At 37.9% G+C, this 20,972-nt stretch overlaps 1 protein-coding gene across 1 annotated transcript in view; it reads right to left on the bottom strand.

The window, feature by feature from the left end:
- Window positions 1–20,972, bottom strand: part of MTHFD1L (methylenetetrahydrofolate dehydrogenase (NADP+ dependent) 1 like) — a 159,714-nt gene that overhangs the window by 93,900 nt on the left and 44,842 nt on the right. The window contains exons 16-19 of the mRNA XM_059828957.1: window positions 20,339–20,441; window positions 16,836–16,912; window positions 13,103–13,243; window positions 5,223–5,291 (exon numbers count right to left, since the gene is read on the bottom strand). Coding sequence (XP_059684940.1) covers window positions 5,223–5,291; window positions 13,103–13,243; window positions 16,836–16,912; window positions 20,339–20,441 — 390 coding nt within the window. The remainder of the gene's footprint in view (window positions 1–5,222; window positions 5,292–13,102; window positions 13,244–16,835; window positions 16,913–20,338; window positions 20,442–20,972) is intronic.

Raw genomic sequence — 20,972 nt, 5'->3', positions numbered from 1 at the left:
ACACCAATTAAGGAGGACAGTGTTCCATGGATCAGCTGCAGGTCACATCCAACAGCCTCATGAACCACAACTGAGAAACTATTAACCATACAATAAAAGCTGGTTGCTCCCCCTTACCACCACTACCTTAAGAAAACAATCTACATAGACAAAAAAAATCCTGTTTTCCATAAAACACCAGAACAATTGAATTACAGTAGTGAAATGCTTGTTACTATAGAAAACAGATTTTCCTGTTTCAGTAATACTGAATACAAATAATATAAAATATATCAACAACAAGCATTTGTTTTTATTGCTTCCTCTAGAAGTAATTATATATAATTAATTGTTTTCTTCAAAGCAAAGACAAGTGACTTTTTATCCACTGGCACATCAAACTTCAGGTTTGCTCTAATAAAACCAGGGATTTTTTTTTTTTAAATCAAGAGTGGAAAAGGAGAGTATGCATACATATGAGCAGTGGATATTCTACAAAAACTATACAATTAAGCTACAATCCAAAGACAACTCTGCCTCATACATGTTAGAGAAGAAACAGTGGAACTGGAGCAGAAAAAGTAAACAAACCAGAAATCGTGCCCTGTAACAAAAGAAATGATGCAGATTATTATCATCACAACACACTGACTTCATAGGGTTTACTTAGGATTTTTTGTTTTGTTTTCTATCTGCTAGTGACCACATACTGCAATATCAATTGGGGTTTTACATATTTAGGCAAAAAATTTAACTTGAACTATGTACACCTTCAAAGCTTCTTATAGTATTTAGGCAACAGTCTAATGGGAGGTGTTATGCAAAAGAAAAGATTACCCCTATCCCAAAGAGTTTATAACTTATACAAAATAAAATGCAAACCACTTCCACCAACGTAAGTTTAAGTTTTACTTCCTTAAGTTTTACTTTTACTTTAACTCAGTATTTACCCTTCTGGCATTCAAATAAATAAGACTGCAGTTTTCAGCTACCAGACTGAAATCCACAGGATTTATTCAGATTTGTCTTTTATTACCCACTAAGTTTAATTTTACTCTTCCAAGCCCTTAATTTCTTGTGGCAAGCAACTACAGGGCTGCTCTCGTTAGAACCCAGCACGCACATGGGCAGACATGATGTATGGAAGCACAAACACGGATGATGAGGGCAGCCCAGCCCATACTGTGGCAGCTATGCAGAGAGGGGGCCAGAAGGATCTCCCACAACATTCCTTGTGCAACTGTGTTTCCAAGAGTTCATCCACAGAAAACGGATGGGAAGGAAATTTGGATTCTGGGGTCCAACATCCAGAATATCAGTAGCCAAGAGTCCCCCTGTCACTAACTTGAAATCCAAACATGCTACTAAACCACTGGCATGGACAGATGCTCCGCTGGAGCTCTGAAATCCACCAGAAGAAAAGGAGGAGTTATTTGAATGGTCTTTGTACGCAGTCAATCCTGGAAGAAAAATACAGTCTAGGTACTGAAGGGAGTGAATGCCAGCAGAACCTCGGGAGCCTCAGGCACACCCTGGAACAGGGACAACAATGTCTTCTCGGGCCAGCTTCAGTAACACAGCTTCTGTGTTTGCCCAACTGTCCCACTCTGTAGAGTGCCACTTACTTTCGTTACGCTCTTAATAAACTATATGGAGAAACAAACTGTGGCACAGGGATGCATTCTGCTGACTGTTTTCAGTACAGGAAATTTTATTATCCAAGTTTTAGAAAAAGAAAATAAACCCAGACTGTCAATAAATATCTGAAGTTATGGGGCCACTAGATTCATGTTTATAATACTTACTACCATCCTCCCCTCATTTTTACTGCGAGTGGCACTATAAATCTAACACCAGCAGACCATCCCAGAGCAGCCAGCCTGCAACTACAAAGAGCTGTCCCTAGAGCAGCTGCTCTGTTATACATGGTATAAATAAATGCTAAACATTAAGGGATCAGTTCACAAGGGAACAAATCTGTCATGACAAACATCAATAAACACTATGAAATCATTATGTACATTTCAAACAAGTCATCTCAATTCTACAGCATTGGATATAAGTTCTACTGAAGCCTGCAGTTATTGTAGGTGGAATGCCCCACGCTTCCCATTTTGAGATTTTACTGTCATTCCTACATATGAAACACAGTCAATCACTAATGCCTTGAGGTGGCATTTCTGGTGACAGAGTAGCAGGGTTGTGATGGAAATCAACCCACCAAGAAACCACTTTAAAAACCAGCAAATTAAAATACACACATCAATTCATCTATGAAAAAAAACACTGACACAAGCTGCCAGTTCAGTTCCACTCAGGACTGGCATTCGGTCATTTTTGATTTATGAACTTCTAAACCTCTTCTCCAGTGCACGCAGACGCCCATATAAAGCTGGTGCAAGTCTACTGAGTAGGTGGTTCTCCCCTTTCATAGGCCCTTAGAAGCAACTCTTCAGATCTCCACAGCTTAACACAATACACATCTACAGGATCTTCACAAGATCACAGAGGAGTGCAGCTATCTCTGCAACGGCTACTTAGAGCTGCTGCTAACCACAGCCACTCTCACTTACCAATGATGCCAAATTAGCCATCAGTATCAGCTGGAAGTCACTCAGAAGGTCTCCTGCTCAACCTCCTCAGACAGTCTTTTTGCCATTCCCCAATACCAAAGTGATCTGGAAGACCTGCTTTGGTGAACAGTTTCATCCCTACTTGCAGGACAGGTCCACAGCACAGTCTAAGCTGCATATGTGTTCTGTTCAATCACATTATTCTGGTTTTTACACCACCAGCATGCTATAGACACTCGATGTCCTTGTCACAGGATCATTTCTGATGCTACTGTTGTCAAGTCGTGGTGCTGTTGCTAAAGGTCTTTACACTTGTATTAAGAACTTGTTCTGCACGAAGGGATTAGGATTATGTTGCCAATTACTACTATTGGTAGCCTCTTTGGAAACTTAACAGGTCCCTCTTCTTTTGGATGCTACTTACTAGGATTATTTCAAGTGTAATTTAGGTTTCGGTTCTCCTCATTTCTGGTTTGCAAGAAGAAAGACTCGCAGTTCACACACTCATAAGAAACATGTTGTTCTCCATAGCAGAAGTGACGTTAGTGCATCCACCACCTTATGGTACCCTAGGATTAGCTTGGCTTAAAATCTGTCATGCTGGAGGGCTCCAAACTCACAGGTGGATCACTGCACTACATTCAAGCGTGCAGGGCAAAATATCTTCCCTGTTCCCCTCCCCCGCTTTTTTTTTAAAAAATTGAAGCTATTAAAATTAGCGCCTCTTAAAGCTATTAACATGAATAATTAAAAATAATGAAAGGCATTTATTCACAAAATGGGACATGACACAAACTTGAGGCTCAAGAATAGCAACAACAGCATGGGCAGTAACAAAGTAGGCCATCGCATCCCTACACAAGAGCAATGAGTCCAAAAGGCGCACGTCAGCCAAAGCACAGCACTATCTTGGGAAAGATTTAGATAAGCTGGAGATTTCCATTCTTGGATAGGTGACTCATATTAGCCTTCAAGCCAACAGGTATTCAAAGGGTGACAAAAGTTCGTCTTTGAGACTCAAATGGCAGGAGCGGAGCATGAAGCAGTCTTCCAAGCTGCTTTAGTTTGCCGTTTTAAAAATAACTTTTTAAGAAGAATTTTTGGGAAAAATATCCTTGGGTACTGCGGTCAGGGTCCTCCTAACAAGCAATAGTGTTCAGTGAAAGTTGGCAGATGCTTCAGCCTTAGCATAGATTAGACTAGAAAAGAATACCGCATAAAAGGCAGGAATTTTATTGCATAGAAATGCGAATATAAAGAAATGCAGTAAAAAACAAAAAGCATCCAAGTCCCAGAACCAAATGCTTATCAATCAAAAGAAACTCTTCTGACATTTATAATTGTCTTTTAGAACAATACAGCAAAACCACATTATCTTCTAACAGATATGCAAAGTGCAAATAGAGTGATGCAGGCTAAACACTCAGAATCAAAGCTACCTTGTCACCGATGCTTAATGCACACAATGTCATCCAAGTGGTGATTTAATACACAGTTCTGGACATGACATTCTTGATCCTACCTGACCTGCAGTTTCTGCTATTAGATGTTATATTAAATTCTGACACACACATATACTCCTCATACAGCCACATGAAAGAACAAATGTTCTTTGCAGGAGAGATGGCTATAGTAAAATAACATAGACTTAAATTGTATTTTTTTAATATTCCTTGAGAGTAGGAAGCTGTCCCCATCCAAAAACAAAAGCAAAAAGATAGTTATCAGTTTGACATGCTGTAGAAAATGAGACATTTTTACCAATCTGTGATTGCACTGTTATCTTTCTACATTCTTCAACTTTTCACCATACTAGGAATTGTTGTGAAATATTCCAGCTATGTAATTTTGATGGTCAAATTTTCAATAATATATATTAATTTTTCTCCAAATGCATTTGTTTTCAAAACAGCTTCATTATTTCTCCATTTTTCTTCCTCCCTCTCCCCATGAATATTACTCATCATTCAGCTCACTACTGAAAAGGCAATACTAGACTGCCCAGCCACAGTTAGGTTGTACTAATTCTGCGTTCTTTGAGCTGTTGGAAGAAAGCTCACTAGGGTAAGTGTAAAACATTCCTCTCATAGGTCAGCAAAGCTTCATTTAGTCCCTTGAAGGCACTATGGAAAGACAGGGTGGCTGGGAGCCATCTTTTGAAAAACAGGCGAAAGGATCCTCCTCTGTTTCTGAACAGCACAAACTATAATACAGAATAGAATGGCCTCAGCGAAGCATCTACTTTCCACTCAAAATGCCAGGCTGTGGGAATCATCATGGGAACATATATATAAAGGAAATACATAAAAAGGAAACTTCCCTAGAAGAGCAAGATGGGAAACAGAAGGAAGTCTACTACTTGGAAGTCCAACCTTTCTTCCAGTGTGCTCAGCAGCAGTTCAACAGTGCACTGCAGCTTGTTTGCAACAATAGGCACAATTATGACTAAAGCCAGAGTTTCAAAGAAAGGAAAAAAAAACACACCAAAAAGGTAAATGTAGATAGAGCTGATTAGTTAACATACACAAATGAACATTTGCTAAAACGCCTTTATGGATTTGACCCTGGCTTGAACCTTGAAAGTTAAGTGCGGTTGCTGGAGAGAAGCACAACAAGCACAATATGGAATTTGAAAGCCGGAGAAGGGCAGGCATCATAAGCCATACTCACCTCTAATGTCTGCATTAGTGTGGGCTTAATTGCATCTTTCATCAAAACTGCCAAAGCACCTGTTACTCCCTAAAAAACAGAAGAGTCCACATTTTAAGGAAGTCAGTTATAAGGTGCAACATTTCTGAGTTACACTTAAGCTTGCAGTTAAAACAGGGAAAAAACCTTACACTTCAAAGGAGAAAAAGAAAGTGCTCTCATAAACCATAATGGATAAGCAGTGTTACAGTGTTGCATAAAGAATTTGTTTAGATGTTACCTCAAGACTTCTAACATACTGTATTTACAGAGTGTGCCAGAAATAGTAATGATTTTGCTCTGAATACACTTAAAAGGCAGTAGGTAAAGATTCTTCCTATTTTATGGAGAGACCAGAAACAGAGTTATTAAATGATCAGCATGAGAATGATCATAGTAACAAAAGACAAAGTGGAAGCAAAGGCCACTGAGACCTGATAAAGCAAGAAGGCAGTAACTTGCTAAAACTGCTTAAAGAAATTACAGTTCTATTTCTTTCATGACAGAATCAATAGCATGAATCAATAGATAGCAACAACCAGAAAGGGTATTTTTCAAGACTTGTACACATATATATGTAATAGACATAGGATGAAAGCAGACACAGAGTTGACTAGGAGTAGGTAATGAATACATCACAAGACTAAAAGTTAGAGATGCCTTACTGTGATGATGAGAGGACAGAAGGAGCTGTGTGAATTGCATTATTTTAGTTGTAAAAAAATCTTATGCCTCCCTAAAAATTTTGCTGGATATTAAGTATAAATTTCACACTGACTGAATTTAAAATAAAAGAAAGTCATGACATCCCTCTACACTAAAATCCAATGCCCATTTTAGAAAGAACTGGCTATAGAGTGTGCGCAGCACTATCAAACTATATGCAGAGTGCTGTCTAGAAACCACAAGCATATATTTCAATTTATTCCTAAATTACTTCGATTTTGAGAAGAAAATGTGTTTTGTTTTGAAAAACTAGATCATGGATAGAATAAAATGCAGTAGTGTTATAAGCAGTGGCTCATTTGTTTGAACAATCAAACTGTGTGAAAATTGGAATGACAGACGGATGAGAGACATAAAAGTATGTGGTCATTACATAAGTACAGTATTTTATACAAATTCAAGTTTCCCCTTCCTGAGCATCACATCTGAACACAGACTTCAGAGGAAAATGAAGCAGAATCTTTGGCCTCGTTAAAAATAGATTGAAACCAAAATAGTAAAACTGGCTTCTACTAAAGCATAGCAAGTGTTTCCTTGGGGGAGAGTGAAGGAAAGGTGAGAGAGGAGGGAAAGATGTTTCTTCGCTCTTTGCATTTTGTAAACCTCCACTACCTACAAGCCCCAACAGACTCACAAAGAGGTAATAGGAGAAACTGGTGGCAAAACAATACAGTTTTCCCTCTTCTGAATTAGTAAAGAATAAATTTCTGTTTCTTACTATGTTAATCTTAGAAGTTAGGATGAAAACGCAAGGAAACACCAGCCTGCCAGCTCTCTGTCTGAATGGCTGAGGCTCCATCACTTCCACAGAAGCAGCCTGGTGCTATGTTGTACATATACCAAACTACTCTCATTTGAATCTAAAGCTGACAGACTAAATACAAGGAAAGGAAAATACCTTAAAAAGAGAAATGAAATTATTGTTGGTTTTCACTTCCACAAGCTCCTTTATAGCTACAGATTGTTTTAATTGGTAAGATTATAAATTACTTATTTTAGATAAAGGACTTGAAAATGCAGAAAAAAATCTCAACAAACAATATTTCATAAAGGTTCATTTAACCAGTATCTCATAAAATTTTCTGCTTTTAGAAAAAAAACAAACAACTTCAATATTTTAATCCATAAATGAGTTTTCTATTTAGGAGCATGTAAAAATAACTGCCACTGCCACTGCCTTTGATTTCATGTATTTTAGTAATTTGTAGCAGTCTTTCTAACGTGGGTATATTTCTTAGAATATTAAATTTCAAATCTGTTCAATATAAAAATTTGCTTTATAAAACTGATTTGATTCACTTCCAAATCTGAAGCACTTACAAAATAAAACAGTGAATACCCAGTCCCAGCTCTAACAATTTAAACTGAAATGGAACAAATTCCAATCCTAGCAACTTCTTCATTAAACCCCAGGTTTTAATCCTACTAATTTATGAAAACAAATATATTCTTTTCCTAATGATCACAGTGCAGAATTTGAACTCAATTTAAAAAAAAAAAAAATCAGAGCATGCAATATACTTATTGAACTATAAGCCTGTTTTCCTGCTGTTTGATCAATTCAGCAGCCAGCTGGGACAGAATTTCTGAGACCAGAAGCACAGTTCTCCCCCTTCCACCCCCAGCTGAAGGAAATGATGCTTGTCACTAGTTGCTAGCAACACAAAGCTATAACAGCTAGTTAAGTTGTTCATCTTCTGTCCCACAGAAAGCAGAGCCATGTACACACACTAGATTAGGAAGCAATAGGTAATAGAAATATCTGAAGGAAAAGGTTAGTTAATTTTACATTTTCTTCCCGTATTCCAGTTTTTCTGTCATCATAAAGCATAAGCTATTCATCATTATGCTGAAAGAGAAACAACTGCTGATAATTTTCAGCACATGAACACTGAGATAGTTTACAATCTTACCATGTAAAAGGCAATTGTAATAGCTATTCAACTTTCTGGAGAAAAAAAGCCAAATGGAAAACTTTACATCAGATCTTCCAACTGGTCAATGGCAAGGTTAACCACCTGAGCAGCCATGGATCAGCCCTAATGCTTTTCTTGGGAAACCTGCCTAAGGACTGACACGTTAATTCATGCCAACTGTAGCCATCCCAATTAGGGGTTTCCGTTGTCTACTTCTTGCTGGATGAGACCACCAGCTTATTCAAAGCAAGCACGCAAACAGCTATTTGCTGACCCAAGCCGTGTTGACGGGAAAGAAGGGTTTGGGGGAGAAAGGAAAAGAAAAAAAAAAAAAAAAAAAAAAAAAATCAGGACACCTTTTTCTCCCCTCCCTCTCCTAGACAATAATGGCTCAAATCCTGCCTCCTTTGCTTTCTGATAGTTCTTCACCAATCTGATAAAAATAGTGAAGCAAAAAATACTTCCTATGCATTTTAACTTTTTGGGAAACTTCATCCATATTAGATACGCGTTCTGGACACAACAACTCATTGTATCTAAAGCTGAAAGCAAAGAAAAAAAGATGCAAAAGACTCCAATTGGCACACATCATGTCTATCTGCCTTCCATGGTTCTTAAACAGGTTTGGTGTCAACAACAGTCTTTAAAAGCTAAAAAGCTAATAAAGTTTTCATCTCTATCTGACATGACTCTGTCAGAATAAAGTTTTCATTTCTTCATATCCCCTATCCTCCAAGCAGCTAGCAAACAATTCCTGCAGCTCACTCAAAGTCCCGGATCTGATTCTCAAAGCTATTTAAGGAATCAGGTTCCAACTTCCAATTCAGGGAAGGCAGTTAAAGTTTTTATAAAAGAATTAGAGACTTAGACACTTACACACCAGGTAAGCAGGTGAGAGCCCAAGGTTCATTACCTTTGCACTAACTCACTGTGTCACAAGAAAGAATTAGGACTCCGAATCAAATGTATATGGACACACAACTCTCCTGGGTTCCCTCCTGGAACTGATCCTAAGTACTTGTGAAAGTAATACCCCCTCCACCTACCAGCCAACAGGGCATGCATGCATGCTCCCCAGGACAGTAAAGGTCATAGAGCACAAAATAAATTACACACATGACACAGGAAAGACAAACTTAGATGAAAAACCAAAATACTTTCAAAGCAACTTCCAGTGGAGGGGTCTCTGAAGTCTGGCAAGAGTGGAAATGAAAGCCAGCATTAGATGACAAGGAAAGTGATTGAGAGTAACTACCATGAAATGAATAAGGGTTACAGAGACTGAAAAGCAGAGAAAAACCCTTTTCTTGATAAGAAAAATAATGAAGTACTTGTAACTTCCCTTCATTTGAAACTACAGTCTCTAACAAAAGGATAATATTTTTCTGCAATATCAGTTCTGTGAAACACTAAACGCCAAACCGTAAGCTGAGAAGAACTGCAACCACTTGTGTTTAAAGTGAAGTATGTACACAATGTTTCTGATGAATCAGAGAACAAAATATATTCAGTTGACAGATCATTTATAAAAGTAAATACAAAGCTATTTTTTTTGGTCCTGGAATTATTGAAGTCTAACAGCATGGCACAGAAAGTAAGCTGAGAAGAAGTCTTATTTAAAAAAATAGTGACATATTTATTTAATATTTTTCATAGCTGCTGAAATTCTGATCTAGGGCATACATACCCATTTAATTTCACATAAAGATATGGCATGTGTCCATCAAAATTCTACTACACTGTAAAAGCCAAAAAGCAATTCAGTCTTCAAAATACTGTACAACAAGCACTACATTTTGGCAAAGACTTCTGTATGTTCCATTACAGAGGACAGATATTTAATCCATTACTCTTGTGGAAGGAGTCTTCTCAATTCATGAAATATTCAATTTATCTTTTTTCTATTACTCCTAGCCTGCCTCTGCATCTGGTTTATATCTGCCAATGTGTATTTTAGGTTTTACTATTGTATTATTATAAATATATTGCATATAAAGACAAAATTAAGAGCAATTGTGTTTTTGTGAAGTATATTGTGTGTACATCTGGAAACAAATCACAGAGAAGGGTTTAGTGGTTTTAGTTCACATAGATTCCTAAAAGAAAAGACTAAAGACTACTGTCAAGCATTTAAACTTGCATAAATTCAATCTGGGTAGTATACATAAAACATGAACCCCAGAATTTTTTTTAAGTGACAGGTAGGACTGACCACCACCCATTATTCAGGTTGTGTGGTACTTCGCATGATAATGCTGCCTTTAAGATTTGCCCTATCCTGCCCAGAAAGCTTTAGCCACAATGTGCTGTGTGCTTACAGCCTAGGGTGTAACAACTGTATCTACAGTTTGCACCAGGGTGGACCAGCTCTGGGTCTGGACACCTAGACCACAAGCAAAGATCTCTCCTCCTGGATGCTACAGGAATCCTTTTCTAACGTGTACAAGGAGGAGATACAACCTGCACAGTCCAAATGAAGAAGGGCCAAAAGCTGGGCTTGCAGAAGCATAGTAACAACACAGGCAGCACAAGCAGCAGGGGGAAAGAGTAGGTACTGCATTTAAAGTCTAGAAACAGTAGGTTTAGTTGCAAGCTGTTCAGACAGACTGACCACCTGTGGGAAGAAACCAGGAACAGAGGTGAAATGCCATCCAATAGAATTGAAATTTATCTTCTTTGTACATATGTATTATGACATGGTATGGTCTTTGATTATGCACCTCCTGCTATTGTTTCCAGAGGATTCACCTTTATACAGTACACTTTCACAAGTTCAGTACAGTTATCTATAAGCTCTCCTCTCTTGTACAAAGTAATCAGCATTTAATTTGATAAAGAAATCTTAGTAAGAAAACCCACTACTAATTTCCTTTTTTGACATTTCTTAAATCCCAACACCATGGCATCTGACTTCTTCACCAATATTAGTAAGGATCAAACTCAGAAGTATTCACCAATTTTGGATGCACAGCTTGAGACAACATAAAATAATTTCTCCTGGTTCAAAGTTCTAGATGGTGTTTCACTCCTTCCACAGATTTCAGCTGTTTAGCTCCTGGGTATCAAGCCAGATTGAGGAATGCACAGCTCCTCATGTACTGCAAGAATCAGTTTGTACAGACACAGCATCACACATAAGCTTTGTGAAAAACACAGGAATAGGATTCAACTCTCCAAAAAGGCACTTTTCTGCCTTAACCATAAAATCACCTTCCTATTCTTCCCATAGTTCTCATCCTCATATGTAACACACTCCACAACAATGAGGTAGGAGTTTCTGTACTTCACAATCATGATACGCACCCAAGACCTCCCTGTGCATGATATGAAGAAGAGAACCTGCAGAAGAAAAAGAATGCAGCAGCATAGCTGCAGATGGTCATAATACATACCCTCGACACTGTGATGAATTTTTTTTCCTGGGCGGTTCTTCTATTGTATAATATAGAACACTGCTTTAAAGAAGAACTAGAAACATATGTTCAGCACAAGTGACACTATCAAACGATTTAGACGCTAAGCATAGGAAGTTTGTTTAAAAAAAGTCCAGGAAAACCAAATTAGTAACAGACATTTTGCTGAGCACTACTTTCATTTTAGGGACATAGTAGAAAAATTTTAAAGTTCTTTGTGTGCTGTTCATAATTTCAGCCCTAACATTACATTTTCATAGAGCAACTACAGATGAAACAGACTACGGAAAAGCAACTGCTTTCATTAATCAACTGATTAGCATTAAGTGGTTGAAGACAGGTCAAATATTTTGCAATATTAATACATTAAAGTCCCTTCATACAGAAGTAGCATCAAGATTAAAATCCTGTATTTCAAATGTAGTTTTAATTCTGACACTGAATTATTTTGAAGGTTTTGCATATGCATTATAAGGTAACTCATTCCCCACCCCCCTCCATTTAGCCAAGACAAAGTTATGCAATTGAAAAGGAAAATCAGAATTTCAACAGCTAGAATATTTAATGCAGTTCTTCATGTCTCCTAGAAAATTGGGAGTAGTTTATTTGCTTTGAATTTTAATGATGACTGTACTTAGAAATTTTGGTACCCTTATCTTTAATTTCAATCTTAAATCCCAGCAAGCTAGATATGATATTTTCATTTTCTTATTAAACTGGAATCCATTAAGGCTGTAAAGGTATTCAGGGTTTGTGTATTTGATATCTTTGCTGACAAGGCAGGGTACTGCATTTTTAGAATGAGCAAAGGAACCAGTAAGTTTGTGCAGATGTCCACAAAAAAGGGACAAACTGGGAAAAACACACACAGTCTGTGTAATAAAGGCAGTCATTGCCAGTAGGGTGGCATGAAAGCACAGCTCCAAGACATATCACAGTTGCTATAAGGATATATTTAGATGATAAAAATGCATAAAAGCGTTATCATATTTCTTGTATTTAGGGTGTGCTGTCAATCTGCAATATATGAACTTAATTTAGCAATTAGGCTTCAGAATTCAAGTAATGTAATGTTACAGTAAACTAGTACCAATCACAGTGAGCCTACTCCTGGCATACAGCTGGATTGCAAGGGTTAACTTGTAGTTTCTGGCTGCACCAGAACCTGCCATACACAAACTCGTATGAGCTTCCAACTACTGTTTACTGACTCACAGCCTGGCTATAAGGGCTAGAATTTGATGCAAAGGAAGAACATATTGACTCCTTTCAGAAGCTGAAGTAGGGAATGAGGAAACAGCAACTAACTAAAGAAGGTAAGGAAGAAAAAGTCTTAATGATGTGAAGAGAGAACCCTGTCCCAAGCACTATCAGCAACCTACGAATTAAGAACAGCTTGTTTCCATTCTGATTTAGTGGTATAAGCATTCATGTGGTAACTATCATTGTAACATCTGAGCACACTTTACAAGTACAGTAGCAAACATTACCAGTTCTCTCAAATAGGAGCCTGCACTCTGACTCCTTCCAGCACCAAATTTGTTTGCCTTAAGAACTGCAGAAAACTATCCAAGTAGGTTATGGAGACCAGAGACTTCCTGAATCAGATGTTACCAGAGAGTTGGAGAAATGAGTTCTACATCTTGTTCTCATTGTGAGGAAGTTTTGGCCCAGAAGATCATCTTTCTTCGATATCTGATTGTGCTGTTCAAAGCGAAATCCTTGGCATGCACCTGTCTTTCTAATGCTTCAAGAGGCAAAACAAATGCATTAGAAGTTATTCACAGTTCTACAGCACTGAACATACCAAATCCTCTGCTGTTACTGGTTCTCCTTTCTTGTCATTAGCCACCACCATTTTCCCCAGCCTCTCCTTCATGTCTTGCAGGCTGGTGGTAAGTGCCAGGATGGCCATAATTTCACTTGCAACAGCAATATCAAACTGAGCCTGTAAAATAAAAAGGAGAATCATGAACCAAATTAAAGTCAGGTCAAATACTCACAGGGAATAGTCAGGAATAAACTCAGGAAAGACAGATTTCACACCGGAATTCAAACAAGTTCTAAATTGTAACCCACAGCTTTTGAGATTACTCAGACTAGAGTAACTTGAAACACTTTGTTTATAGTCCCTCATTAATGTTCTCCGTTACAGTTCATTTACTTGGAGACCAGTCTTGCAGAGTGCTTAGCCCCTTGGCTCACATTATCCTTAGCAAAAGCTCCCTAAAGGACCAACAATTTTTTTCTGTGGCAAAAAAGAAAATCATGAGATGTGTTCTGAGCTTTACTGGCATGAGCACAGAATTGTGGTTTTTTTCTTTTTTTCTGTAATGCTCTCCAAAAGTTTTTATTCTGGTTTCAAAAACATTCTTGTTACTTTTGATCATTCTTTTTCTACATAAACTCAAAATTTAGAGTCTATGCTGCTAGGTCTTGTGCTTGACCTATGATAATGTAAAATATATTTTCACCCCCCCCTTTTTTTTTTTTAATGAACAAATATATAAGTTAAAAAACCCCCAAGAACTATATGTGGCACCAGTTCTATTGCTCTTGTAGAAATACATCCATACTGTGCAGTATTTCAGCACAAGATAAGCTGTGGTCCTTACTTTTCTTTAAGAGCTTGCAGTATACATTAGCAGTATTTGTACTAATTTACTATTAGCAAAGCCAGGCCACAAGCTGTCAGAACGTAAACATAGAAGAAAGGCAAAGTCACTAATGTATTATGTGATAGGAATGCAAGTTGAGGGTGAACAAGAACTACAGCTTCTTTAGTATCCTCTCCATTTCCAGCAATTAAAGTCTATACAAAAACATAGTCATTGACATCCTACTGCTATCTATGTAAAAAAAGCCCCCAAGACTGTTTCTATGTCAGCCCTCTACCAGATGTATCCCATACTGACTAATACCAGAGGAATCTGTTCAAATTGAGGGCTTTGCCTGTTTTTAAGAAGCATCTACACAGAGAATTGTTCAACATATATATACACCTTACCACAGCTATCCATTTGCCTAGTACTTTAACAGCTTCTGCCCTTTTTTAACTTATGTTCCTGGTTTTAGATTCTGTCTTGACAGTTACAGCTCAGAGCAGCTCTATTCAGGCTGACCTCTATGTACCTGCATGTTAGTCAGTTCAGTGACTTCTGAAGACACCTGAGCACTTTTCTGCACTGGGCACAGACAGGTAGAGATATATACCATGGAAAACAAAAAATAATCCTGTAATTGAGATTTTCAGCACAGGGATTCAAATGAAATGCTGAAGCTACAATGCAGATTTTCTGTATTCCCTGGAAGCAGTTCTAAACATAACAGAATAGCTGGGTACGCAATGAGCATTGTTAGCGTTGCGATGATACGGATGCTACTATCTTTTCTGAAGTTAAGAATGTACCCAGTAAGTCATTGCAGCATATGTAAGACAGGAAACAAGCCTGAGAAGCCTATGCCCAACCTGTACACTGGAATATTATCTAACTTTATTGGGACATTTGTCAGGAGCCCAAAAAATAAGTTTTTATCATCATTGTTTCTAAATAAACCCAGAATGACAGGAAAAACAACTCCAGGTAGATGCTCAAAGAGTGACATAATATTTAATTGAAAAAACAGGCACAAAAGACTGTGGTAGCAGGTGCTATTTTAACTCTAATAACCTTTATACACCTATGAAGTGCTGACAGAAACCTTAGCTGTAAAGTCAGTTCTCTATTGATGAAAGGATCCACCCACATGGATTCAATTGTAGGATCAAGGGTATCAGTCATGTAATACTCTTTAGAAACCACAGCATCCCTGTTCATTAAAATGCAGACTTTTGTGCCTGCTGTGCTCTGCCATTTCACACAGGTGTCATTGATTTTAAGAGTGCTGGAACATCACTCCAAATATTTATAAAATGCATCTGTTAACTATGAAGCCCTGTTTTCTCTGGATCTCCGGCTAGGCTCTGAAATGAGTTTTCCTAACTGTTCTCTATTTCTTGAGTCACTAAGTCCATGTTAAAATGTGAATGGATATGCACCAGCCCAACACATCAAAATTGAAAGCATCAAGGTCATTTTAGCCAAAACAGTACAGAAGCAACATTTGACAGCCATATATCAACTACTCCTCTATAATAAAACAACCCACATTTAACTCCGCAGCATAATTAGTGGTAAAATGCTGCACTATCAGGCTGGCAGAACCTGACTCAAAGCTAATAATCACACTGAGTCACTGAAACAAATCTAAACATAGGAAAACGTCTCAAGTGTTGAAGGAACTTGTACCAAGTGTAATATTTTGTAGTCCCTGCCCATTATCAGAGATGAGTATTAGCTAATACTGAGTTTTCTGTAAGTTATAGACAGAAAAGTCTTTATCCCATGTGTTTAAAACGGAAACAAGCAAGCATTTCTAGTGGAAGGTATCCCTGCTCATGGCAGAGGGGTTGGAACTAGATGATTTTTAATGTCCCTTCCCACCCAAACCATTCTATGATTCTATGATTTCTCTTTTAAGTTCTCTCCAATTTGACTAGTTTACCTGCTGAATTGAGCAAAAACATTACCAGTATTTTTTGGTTTCTTTATTTAGGCACAGAGCCTAGAAGAGGTCTGAAATGATAAAGAAAAATTAAAGATAGGATTTCCAAAACGAATGAAAGCCTTACTTCTACCACAACAGCTATTTACTTCACCTCAAAACAGTCAGAACCTCATGGATTTCATACTCCACAATGTTAGATAACAGTATCTTCATTGAATTAGGAGTATCTTCATCATCACAGTGAGTTTGTTCCACCTGGCATTGCTGTTCCACACTGTATTGTTTCAGAAACGGATTTACCCACATGACACCAGGAACACTTGTTCAGATAGCGTTGGAAAAGTCTGGCTTTCAATTTATCAGTAAGTTCTTTAATAAACTACCAGAAGCTCTCACACAGTAATGTAGGTTAGCTTTTTATGCTGCTGAAAAGTACACACATGCTCATTTTCTGAACTATCCCTTCAAGCCCAAGTATTAAAATTAAGCACATGCTCGAAGTTCTTACAGTTTAGATCCCAAAGCTGAGATGCATGGTAGGGAAATGAAAACTCTGAATAAAAAGCTAATGGTCATTTTCAGTCCTCACCAATGGGACCAACAACACATGACCCAGCCCTCCTCCCAATTTTTAACATTAATACATAAATAGTTTGAGGGACTTACAAAAAGTAAGAAAAATCATACAAATTAACCTTACGAGGGCATAAGGGCACTTTTTATACTCATAGGACGACAATGCTGAACCCCTAACATATGCAATTTTTTCAAGTGCTTTCAACACATTGTGCAATATGCATTGGTTTTTGTTTCTGAAACTTCAGACTCAGTTACTCATCAACACAATCAGTTTCACTGCAAGAATACTATACAACAGCAACAGATGTTAGCATTGCAATTCAAAGAAGTATGCTGAAAGAACTGCAGAAACATCTCTCAGCCTCTAAAGCAAAGTCTATCCAGAATGAGACATATTATCTGCCTTTACATACCTGACGGACAAATCCTTTCTCTGTATTTGCCTGCCCAACCGTTATTTTGCGTAGGAATCTGTCATTTGTATCCACCACTGAAACAAGGGAATAGCAAAAGCAAAACACGTTAACAAGGACTCAGGGATCTGGGGTTTTCCAGGCATACCTGTTGTTATACACGTAAGATTCAACTGCTTGAACAGTGTAATCAGACAGCCACATGTTAGCATTACCACTGACTTGGTTTCTCCCTTCTAGTTGATACCATTAGATGACAGGTTGAAATAACTCAAATACAATTTCTCTGAACACTACTTGAAGCTAACAGATTCTTAATATTCTAACATACAAATTAATATTTTACCTACAAAAGAAAATTCCGTCTTAGTAGACACAATGCACCTCAGACCTACTTCAAATCATTTGCTTCGTCATTGACTTGTTAAGAACTGATTTTAAGACTGCATGACGTAGGTTTAACTTGGTCTGTTTCTCTTTTACAGGATGATTACGTTGTCAGATTGGTTCTTCCAGACAAGTCACTTTCTTACACATCACTGTAACTAACTCCACACTCAGCTGCACAGCGTTCAAAGGAAGGGGTATTTTTTCAACTGCCAAGATCAACCATCTGCTATTTAACACTACTTCAATTTCAGACAATTGTATTTCTAACCTGGAAACATTTTTGGTATTGCAAGGGCATGTCCAAGCCATCCTGTGGAATTGTTAACTTCACTAACAATCATCGCAAGCCAAGTTCTCCAATTCTGCACTGACAACACTAAACTTTAAATGTGCCTTTGTAGGAACCAAAAGGAAGGACTGAGAATAATCGAAGAGCTCTCTCATCTGCTGAGAGCTGATCAGGATGTTTCTAAGGAAGAAACATTAGGAGGATGTTTCTGTTTGTTAGAAAATGAGACCAAACTCCAAGACCTCTCCTTCCCAGGTATGGCAATCCCTACAGAATGCAAAAATAGGCTCCCTCTTTCTTACAGGCTCTTTAGCCCTACAAATGTTTCAATTTGCACCAACCCTGAAAGAAAGGGTGGAAAGTACTCTCGATCAGTTCAGCCTGTAGCTTGGCAATCGAGTCAATCTTCTGGTGTATGTAGATTTGAAACCTGCTCATTTAGAAGCAGAAAATCAAGGAACCTCCGGAGAAGTTGTCTGTACTGAAGGTCAGTGAAATCACCTCTTCACACTTTTCCTGCTGCTTTTGGAGTTTAACAAATTTGTCTGTATAGAAAAGGATGACATAATTACCCACAAACAAGAGGGACTTTGAATCTTGATCCTACACGACCCCAATTCAGGGTTGCGAGTGAGCTGGGAGCAAAGCAAGGTTTAAGCCACTTCCCCTTCTTCGGTATTTCTCATTGGGCTGTTGTAAATGCCATACATGCCTTCTTCCCACTACATGGTATTTAGGCCTAATTTCTTCATGAATTCCATTTAAGGGATGGTGCAACACAGATTTGGTTAACTCATTTTGGTTTCTATTTATACACAGTCATACTCTAAAATACTACAGTACTGGCAGAAATGGCAGAACAGAGCCCGGTACATGGAAGCAGCAGCCTCATACCAAGCTGTGGTACCATATGCCACTGTGAAGCCATATGGCAAGCTGATCTCTCAAGCACAAACTTACCCCATCTCCTTCTAGGAAGCTCAGTCTCACAAGCAGCCTTAAGCAGACCTAAATGTCTTTCCTGCCTACCCAGGCACTGCTGAGAGCAGGAACTAGCCTTCCCACCAGCCTGGACACCCAGTGGGCTGCTTTTTATCTGGCCCTTCCTAGTGAAATCATGTAACCTGAACACCCTTACTATGAAAATGAACTACCCCTGCAACTCTTTCTGGTCACTGGGATATACTGGCTTTCTCACCGTGGTCAGAATTCATTCTCCAGGAAGATTCCAATAGCTGCACTTAGAAGTAGTAAAAGAAGAAATAATTGGTTTTTCCACAAAAGTGATTTTTCCTTCTCCAAATTTTCCCTCTTCCTTACCCAAAGTAAATGCTTCAGGAAAGTTTAGGTACAACCAAACGTTAGGTTTAATGTGTCTACTTCCTTATCCTCTGGAGATATAAACAGGCTCTGAATACCAGGGGAACAGTAAGTAGGGGGAAACTTTACTTCTTTTCAGTATGTTGTACCTGTTCAAGTTAGTATAAGATGACAATGAACTTTAAGCTTGTGACACTTCTAAGGAAACAGGTCCTGACTAAAATTAATTTTCAAACAATCTGATAGCTTTCTCTTCTGCCCTACAAATTCTCTGGTACGTAACAAGCTTCACAGACATATGGATTGCAGAAACAGTCCTAAATAAAGCATTTTCTAAGTTATCTAAAACATTCCTAAAAGCAATTTTTTTCTGAAACTTTTAAGATATGTACATCATACAGAGTTGTGCGGAATTGAAGTTTCACTAACATTGTTTGAGATTAATTAAATAACTTACTTGAGGTTAACAGCTGTTGAGTAATGTTGCCATCTCCCAAACCCATGCTGATAATAACGATGAGTCATACTACACTAAATATTTATATTACTCCTTCATCCTAATACAGGTCTCTTCCAGACACACTATGTGACTAATAAAAAACATCTTATGCCACATCCCCCAGTATCATCTTGAGAAAAATATCCCAAGTCTGAGATGACATGCACACAAAGGGCACAGTAAAGCATGTCCAAGACTCCTCACTTCTCAATAGATTCACCTTATTTCTCTGAACCCCACAATACATTCCATTTAACAATTATTTTGAACTAATAACTTTGGTGTTTGAGAACTTAGGAAGAAAATAAAATCCAGTGGAATTTAACTCAAAACTTTATGCAGAGTTTACTTGCTTAAAAAAGAGAGATACGGAACTTGAAGTAAACACTGAAATTTAACCCAGCATGAGAACTGGGAAATGCAGAGGGGAGTTGTCTAAGGGTGTGAGAATGGATATTGGTTTGCTTGGCACACTTAGTTGAAACTGTACCACATCATTCACCTCTTCTTCCTAAGAAAGCAAACAACTCAAGACACTTTAAAAATAGGAAAAACACATAATCCCTGAGGCCTATTTAGTCTTTGAGCTACCCAGACTGCTGAGTTGGGGAGGATGAGGGACCAAAATCAAGTACAAATAATCTAAAACCATAATAGACACAGTTAAGAAAAGAACAGATAAAATTTGTAAAACGCACAGGAAAGCCACTTTCATATGTTTTAAGATGTATTACCTAATGTGAGAGAGACAAGGGATGTACTTTAACTGTCAGAGCCACCTATCTTTCAGAATATTAGCAAAGTCTCGAGTTACTGCAGATACTTTTACCAAGCTTAGAGCAACATACTGCACCCAAATTTGTTATGCACCCACATTTCCCACTTGCAAATGCGTTGTTCTTACAGACAGAGAGCAGAAACAGCTCTGCTTCAGGTAAAATTAAGCAAATTAGGAAACAAGTTATAACTAAAACCAAGCTGAAGTGAGGCTTTTTGACTACATACCTCTTTGCCATGTTATGGTAGACGGGTCAATATCAAGGCGCACAAATTTGCTGATCTCCTCGTCTGTTAAAGTCCCAGGATCAGTCTTGTTTATTCCCAGCCTCTATGCAAAAACAGTTTAAAAGAAACGCAATGAAGTGGCTTTTTTGCTTCAAAAGGTATAGCTGCTCTTGTTTATCCCCCCCCACTTTCAGCAAGCATTTTGGAAAGAAGCATGTCAGGACCAAAACTGTTTAAAAGAAAAAAAAACCACCACATAGGAAGCCACCTGTAGCTAAAATAGGGGTGAATGTACATGGAAAAATAAAACAAAAAAGCAGAAATACTCACAGGCCATTAAATTAACTATTTCTTTCTTACACCGAAGAAACTCTTAACATAAACCAAAGAAAAAATTCAACATTCTCAATTACTAATAAAAAGATAATTAATTGCTTGCTCTAGTTTGTGGAAGTCTTTGAAAGACCCATGCATTGTCTTGTGTGAATCATCTTTGAATGAAATAAAAATTTCTGCTTTAAGAGCCCATCATCCATAAACTCAGTCACTTATAATGAATGAGCGAATACCTCCTGGCTTTTACAGATTCACTATTTCAGCAACACCAAACCTTTTTTTAGGTGAATCTACATAA

Source organism: Gavia stellata, chromosome 2, assembly GCF_030936135.1.
Source record: "Gavia stellata isolate bGavSte3 chromosome 2, bGavSte3.hap2, whole genome shotgun sequence".
Classification (NCBI taxonomy): domain Eukaryota; kingdom Metazoa; phylum Chordata; class Aves; order Gaviiformes; family Gaviidae; genus Gavia; species Gavia stellata.
This window is presented reverse-complemented; position numbering and strand designations above follow the sequence as displayed.